At 46.7% G+C, this 7,589-nt stretch overlaps 1 protein-coding gene across 2 annotated transcripts; it reads right to left on the reverse strand.

Annotated features, from left to right (window-relative positions):
- Positions 1 to 7,215, reverse strand: LOC139564930 (WAS/WASL-interacting protein family member 2-like). 2 transcript variants are annotated; one of them, XM_071384856.1, is made up of 9 exons: positions 6,962 to 7,215; positions 6,091 to 6,220; positions 4,940 to 5,072; positions 4,568 to 4,675; positions 3,422 to 4,099; positions 2,840 to 3,037; positions 2,617 to 2,718; positions 2,415 to 2,451; positions 1 to 2,099 (listed from the first exon to the last, which is right to left on the reverse strand). In XM_071384856.1, the coding sequence occupies exons 2-9, from the start codon at positions 6,154 to 6,156 to the stop codon at positions 2,072 to 2,074; spliced, it is 1,350 nt and encodes a 449-aa protein (XP_071240957.1). In that variant the 5' UTR covers positions 6,157 to 6,220; positions 6,962 to 7,215; the 3' UTR covers positions 1 to 2,071. The 2 variants fall into 2 exon arrangements, with proteins under 2 accessions (XP_071240957.1, XP_071240959.1); XM_071384858.1 differs by having other exon boundaries at positions 1 to 2,451; positions 6,962 to 7,213.
- Between the last annotated feature and the right edge of the window lie 374 nt (positions 7,216 to 7,589).

Here is a 7,589-nt window from a genome sequence, read left to right on the forward strand (position 1 = left end):
TTGACATGTTTCCATCAGTGACATTTTAATTGATTTGGTACAACATGTCTGACGCAAAAGGGTGAAATGTACAGAAGGAAACAGGGCCTGGATTAAGCTAAGTATGAAATGGAGGGATGAGAAGACATGAACAAGGAGGTTCTCTCAATGTGAGTGCATACTGCTCCTGTTAAAATGGCAACACAGGCCCTCTGACACAGAGAGGGAATATCTAAATAACGACAGAAGGCAAGAGAAAGACATATGGAAATACTAACAGTTAGTCACTGGTTTCTGACAAAAGCCTGCCGTTATCTATCCCAGTTTTATTCACTATATTACAAGCTTTATACATATTAAAAAGTATAATAGCTATGACTACCGTATTACCCATGAGGTGTATACACTTAATGACTTAGCTTTGCTTTCTTTTTTTACAAATCCTGAATTGACTTACAGCGAATGCTTATAATAAGGCAAAAGACCAGCAAAGGGTTGAAATAAAAAGAGAACAGCGAGTGACGGTTCAAGGGGGTTCTGTCACGGTGCAGGGCCGTTTTACAATGAGGAATAAGACTAACCTGACAACAAACAATAGGAACCAATCACAGGTACCAGCCTTAAAGTTTCACTCCCTTGTGTAACAATGTGCATTTGTTTCAGGCTTGTGGTCAAGTGCATTAAGCAAAGAAAATGTAGGGACTACATTACATAAATGTTATTCTGGAAATCAAGGAGATTTCTTTCAAAGACAGAATGTGGACAACTATGACTGAGATGAACAACATGGCTGTTAAATCACTAGTTTGTCCATTCAACCCTCAGCAGAAGAGCTCAAAATTGGTACACAGACACAGATCTGCACTGCCCTCTCGCTCAACACTGGCCAAATCCATAATACACAACTGTTTTTATTTATTACAAATTGAAGGGGTACTGCATCACAAGCATGTAACTCCCACGTCTCCCTATGGAAAAACATAAAATACTGCCACCAAGTGGCTATTATGGGTATCAACATATGAAATCAGCAGGATAAGGTTTGTATCCAGTTACTTAACCCTCAACATAATCCCCCCCCCCATCAATTTTGAACAATAAATTCTTGGACTGCTTCCGACTCATTGCCTGGGTTCAGGTTAAGTATTTTAGTGTCAATGTAATGGTGCAGCATCCTGTAACATGCGATGCATTTGAAAAGCTCTGTCATTTTTAAGCTAGTGAGGGTTGTAGTGTTCGTATGAGTTAGTTGGGAAATGGTTTCAGTGACCCAGACTAGTGTTAAAAGGCATAATAACATTCTGCTTTGCATTTAGGACAACTAACAAGCTCACCCTCATGCATTTTGTCAAGACACACTGAAAAAGAAAAACAACATGCGCAGAGCAGGGAGGGAGAGATTCCTTGCTGCCAAGATCCCATACATGTGCAATATCATTCTCAACAGGAAGACTTCTCCCACAAACCAACGATTGTCACAGGTGTTGATTACTGCCAACCATCACCGAGAACGAATGGAACTATTGCTTTTGTCAGGCCATCATTCCAACCAGTCATAAGAGAACCCCATGACAGCCTTGCAGCAGGGAGACAGGATGGGGGGGGGGAATATGAGCTGTTCCCAGTTCAGTTCCGACTCAGTTGGCACTTTTGGAAAGAACCTCTTATCGTCTTCTCCAGTTCTCTGTTCCACAAACCATATACCTGAGAGAACTTTCAAACAGTTGCAGTTCCCTCCATCAGCAAGGGGTACAGTGGTCCCCAAAAGTCAATCACCTTTAGACACTTAGAACCAGGCTGTAGAGTCACTGCTGTTAGGACCAGGCTGTAGAGTCACTGCTGTTAGGACCAGGCTGTAGAGTCACTGCTGTTAGGACCAGGCTGTAGAGTCACTGCTGTTAGGACCAGGCTGTAGAGTCACTGCTGTTAGGACCAGGCTGTAGAGTCACTGCTGTTAGGACCAGGCTGTAGAGTCACTGGTTTCTTCTTACAGGTAGACGACTGACTGGTGTTCTCCCGTTTCATCGTGATGTGGGCTCATCACAGTGCATACTCTGACGTGGTATGGAGATGAATGTCTTTCATACCGGTGTCAAAGTGTTCCCCATCCACACACGAGCCTGGAAACACTATGAATGGGTAAGTATGCCTTTGTGATAAAACAGGGCAAGTTCACCCACACGGACACAGGCTGGGAATGGCATAAGTAAGCTGCCAAACTCCACCTCCAAATGGAGTGAGACTGCCATAGAAAAAATTCCTGGGCAATTTAAGGGCGAGCGAGTGAGTGAATGGTTATGGAGCTTAAGTGAAATGTTGTCAAATGAGAAGCATGTATATGTTATATGCTGTAGGTTCCATGTGAGAAAGTTGTGTGTGTGTGTGTGTGTCCCTTGTCTCCTGTACACTAGAAGTGACGTAGTCTCAGTGTTCACCTTCCCACAGGTGGTGCAGGAGGAGCTCCCCTCATCACTGCCAAAAGTCAAAACAATGAAAAGCGGTTACAATAAACTATATGCCTACGGGGAAAATATTGATATTCCTTTCATGTATTTTTTTTTTTTTACTCTGCACCAGAAAATCTGTGTGTACGTTACTTATTGGCATGTTGCGTCACACTGATAAGTGAGCCCTCACCTCTGTTGGCTTTGCTGGGGTAGATCTTGGTAAAGTGCCGGTACTCCTCTGGAGCAGGGAAGTCATCCAGAGGGTGGAAAGAATACTTGGACTCAAAGTCATCTGTAAGGGAGAGAAGGTTAGGAAGATTATACATTCCAATAACCAACTCTCATTTTGTTAGTCAATGTAAAGGGAAAACAAATTTGAGGTCAGGTGATGCAGTATGGGGAAGACGACTCACCTACGAAGGAGCGGGAAATGGAGGTGTGTCCATTGCGGATAGGTGGGGGAGGGGGCGGGGGTCCGGCAGGGGTACGGGAGGGAGGAGGGGGGGGCTTGCCACGGCTATGAGGCTCTGAAGGGCTACCTCTGTAGGGGGGTGGTGGAGGGGGGGCATCCCGACCACCGTTTCGTTGAGTCGACCCAGGCGGGGGTGGAGCTGTACAGACAAACGGTACGGTCATTAAGGACTAATAGAGCAGCCACACTGGCTAACCATCAGTCATTACAAAACAACAGCAAGACAGGAACGCTAGAAAAACACTGTAGGCCTGTCAAGACACGCCACCTTCCTGACTGTAGCGCCACGCCTTGCCACACTACTTCTTCTACACTCGTTTAAAATGTCTACACTAATAAACAATCACCTCTCCTCGCCTCACATTATGGTAGGTGATTGACAAGAGGAGATCGAGGCAAAACAAGAATTGTGACACAGCACAGGGAGAAAAATATTTAGAACTTAATGGACTTGAAATGGGACTGTCCCTAACCCAGCTCCATTACAGGTAGAGGAACAAGAAGAGCACTAGTAGCAACATACCTGCTCCTCTACCGGGGGGCTCACGGACTGGAGGGGGTGGGCGGCCGCCTGGCGGAGAGGGGGAGGGAGGCGGGGGTGGCGCTTGCCCACGGGTTGGAGTGTGTCCAGGTCCGGGCGACGGCTTCTTGCTGAGGGAGTTGTGTCTCTGAGGTAGCTCCGGGGCGGATTCGTTAACCGGGCTGGAGGGGCCGTTGGTCATGGGCTGGCGGTACGGGGGAGGACCCAGAGAGGAGGAAGAGGAGGATGCAGAGGAGCCCCCTGACGTCAGGGGCCGCCGGTTGTTGTTGGGAGAAGGGGGTGGAGGGGCACTGTTGCGGGTCGGCACCGGGGAAGTCCCCCTCTGTCCTGGCGTGGGAGGGAGGGGCTTCTCCCGGTTGTAGGAGGGGGCGGGTGGTGGCGCCTTCTGAGTCGGGGCAGGGGGTGCGTTGCCCCGGCGAGAGAAAGGGGGAGGAGGTGGAGGGGCGGAGGAGCTGTGCTTCATGCCACTGTTAGGGCTGCCTCCGCTGAGGGGGCGGGAGAGGTCGGGGAGGGAGGGCCTCTGGGATCGGGAGTGCTCCGGGGGAGAGGCCTGTAGGGCTGAGCAGTCTGTGTTGTCCTGGCGAACAGGGGGTCCGGGGGGACGAGGAGCAGCGGGGCGCCCGCCAGGAGGCGTCAGGGCTGACCTGCCAACCGAACCATCTGCACCAAAAAAATATATATATATATAAATATGAAGATGAATTTATACATGAACAGAGAAACATTAGGACATTTCAGTCCAGAGTTACTACAGAACAGAAATGTATTGTTGTTGGTTGTTTTATTCATCATAATCCATTTTTCTAATATTCTCTCCCCTGACAGAGGGTAAGGCCTTTCATATGATGAAATCTAAGACTAATGCAGACGTGCAGGTTAGGGAACTCATTATTGTGAATCAGAAAATCTCCTTCAGCCCTGCCCTCTGACAACACTGAAACCTGACCTTCTGCCCCGTCTAAGCAGTCAAAGACCAGTGCTCATTTTTCAACCAATTGCAATCGTGCTTTGACAAAGAAGCTCGCTCCCAAACTTTTGACAGACCACTCATTCAGCGGTCCAGATTGTTTTTGGAAATCTTTGTAAGAGACACCATTAGTAAAAACAGTTAAGACATTAAATACTTGCCGACTGGTCGCAATTTAGGCACACCTGCCTGGAAAAGACCACCCATCGGCTGAATGACCCCTGACGAGCCTCCTCCGCCTACATTACTAACACCATCTCCTTTAGGCTCTGGACAAGGAAGAAAACAAGGTTAAATGACATGCATTACAATAGTAACCTATTGTATGTATAATTACCCTCATGGTCTCCCATTCCACTCCTGTGAAATAAGCATTGACCCCCCACCCCCCCCAGAGTGTGTGCTCCATGCAGTACCCTAGCATCATCAGTTCTGTGCTTCTTACTTCCATCCAATCAGATTAGTCAGTAGAACACCACCAGAATAGTAGATCTGAGACAAGGGTGAACCTTAGCGGTGCGCTGTGGCCTTACTTTCTAAGATGGGTGCGCTCCTGTCATTTACCACGCCGACCTTCTTCAGCTTGGCCCCTTTGTGGATGTCACCGAGCAGGGCTCCTCTGCCTTTGGCCTCATCTCCTTTGAGCTTAGGTGGGGTGGTTTTGGCCTGCAAGGGGAGGGGAAGAGAGAGCGCGTGTCCTCTAGTTAGCTCAGCATAGCACACTTTATGTTACCGTAGAACAGACCTGATTACATAACCTAATTTCTCATGGACAGACTACATAAAACGGTACAGTAGATCTGTCATGATACAATGGGATGTGTATGATAACGAGCAGCATTAGTTTGGGTGCTTTGGACAAATCACGATTTCACAGGAGTCTTTCGAAATTGGGATGGGGAGGGGCCAGTTGGCCCATAGACTTGGTGTAACTAGCAGAGATTATATATAGCCTGACAGGTAACAGCTTGCAGGAAGCCATGTCACAGTTGGTGTAAGAATTAGCCGGGTAGAACGTGTCCTTGAGGGGCTACAGCACAATACATTTTTATAAGATTTATATTTTGTGAGTCCTTTACATCAAGTCATTAATTAGTTGTCCATTGCATAAATCCATATCGTTATGCAGCCCCGTCTGCAGAGGCCTGGTCGGTCCACTGCTCATTATGTGAATTACTTCATGTGTTATTTTTTTGGAGGATGATTACATGAGCGAGCTGCGCTAATCACCAGAAGCACTCCGGTACATCCCGAATGGCACCCTATTCATTAAATAGTGCACTACTTTTGACCAGAGCCCTATGGGCCCTGGTCAAAAGCAGTGCACTATTACAGCGAATAGGGTGCCATTTGAGATACAACCTCTGATTGGGCTTGGCAGGGAAAGGATAGCACCTACAATCACAGGCCACGAGGAGAGCTTATTTCAGATTTCAGTAGTGTGCACTCTGAAAAAGGTCAAAATTCAGCTTCACAATACCAGTGAAAAAGGGATCAGAGTTGTCAAGTTGGTTACAACTAATTCATGTAAACTACACTGGCGCTAGGCCTACATCATGGCTCATACTATTAAATATGTCCCTATAATTTGTTTGACAGATACAGTTCACTATTAGATCCACACAGTTCCACAGGAAACATTTTGCCTCCAGGTGACACTTCGCATACTTGAATAAGATCTTACCTGGCTGAAGGTTGGGGGTGGAGGGGGGCCTCCAGGGGGTGGAGGGGGAGGGGGAGGAATGGGCATCCTGACCCGCTCAACAAGTCTTGTGGATGGCCTGAGGTCTCAGATACACAAACTCAGTCACCACCTGCAATAACGCAGAAAAACATGTTTCAGAGTCATCTAGTGACATTTTTCAGTCTTATCTAGCATGAATTTGTCAACTAGTATAGTTAGCTAAGTAGAAGTGGTTCACTTTGATTTGATTGTTTTCCTTGCTAAAACTATATATTTTAAACCACGTAGCTAGCCATCTAATAAACGTTAACATACTGGTCTCATGTGACGTTACTGATGACGTCTTCACTTCGTTAGCAAGTTGGCCTATCTAGCTAGCTAGTTATGCTAGCAGAGAGCTAACGTTTGGTCAGTGCTGCTGTGTAATGGAAATGAGCCGACTGTAGATAGTGTGACGTCTCCAAATAAACCTGGTCATCCGTAGCTAGGTCAGATTAGCCAATTAATTGGTTGACTAACGTTAGCTAGCTAACCAGTTACCATACAAACTTGAAGCCATTGCGGCGGCACTTCAGCAAAAGGATAAGCTAACTCCATACATAACAGCTCAACTAGCTAGCCATCTTGTAATAAAGTATGGCTACAATACATCCTAACAAACGTAACGTTCGCTATGAATCTCAGCTATATCGTACATGGCGCGAACTCATCATGGCTATCATGTTTGGCTAATGTTCATGGCTGTCATGTTAGCTAACTACAGGATCAGTAGCGAGCTAACTACCTGGGTTAGCTTGCCAGAGTTGGCAACCTTTGCAAGTTAGCTTAATTAGGCGAGTTGCTAGCTAGATTGCTTCAGAATGCAACTTACTGGAGATCCTTAGCAGCCCATTCGTTTGATATTTGACGTTTTAACTCATATTAGTTTCTTCGTTCTCGGTAGTTCCTTCATCTCAAGTGTATTAATAAGTTTCAAGCCGGCCATTGATATTTCACTCCTGCATTCACGCACACGTCCCTTCACTTGCAGCAGAGAATTGCTGAAGCAGAGAAGATGGAAGTGTGCAGACGGAAGATTTCCAGAGATGGTAAAGAAAGCGAGACACCCCACTCCCTATTTTATTCGAGTCGGGGCGGGGCCACCCTGGTCTACCTATTGCCCCCGCCCAGCGGAGGGGGAGCCCCCAGAAACGTAACATCTTTCTAGGGCAGGGAGGGGGCAATAGGGCACCAATGTTCCAGGAAGTGAATTCTCAATACAATCACCCGTTGTGATAAATATTAGCATATGTTGATGTAGTGCCCATTGGTTAAGAATGTTTCAAACTCTGTCTTGAGAAGTCATGTTTTTACCGTCACTGTTATGGGTGTAAGATGGCACAGTGATGCCATCTGTTGGTAAATGTTAATTACTTGGCCCTGATGGTCAGATGCAGACAGGTCAAGCTAAGGCTAAGCATAAAAAAGCTTCAGTTTAAAGTGCCAGAGGTCCACTTTCA

The sequence above is a fragment of the Salvelinus alpinus genome, chromosome 36, assembly GCF_045679555.1.
Source record: "Salvelinus alpinus chromosome 36, SLU_Salpinus.1, whole genome shotgun sequence".
NCBI lineage: Eukaryota > Metazoa > Chordata > Actinopteri > Salmoniformes > Salmonidae > Salvelinus > Salvelinus alpinus.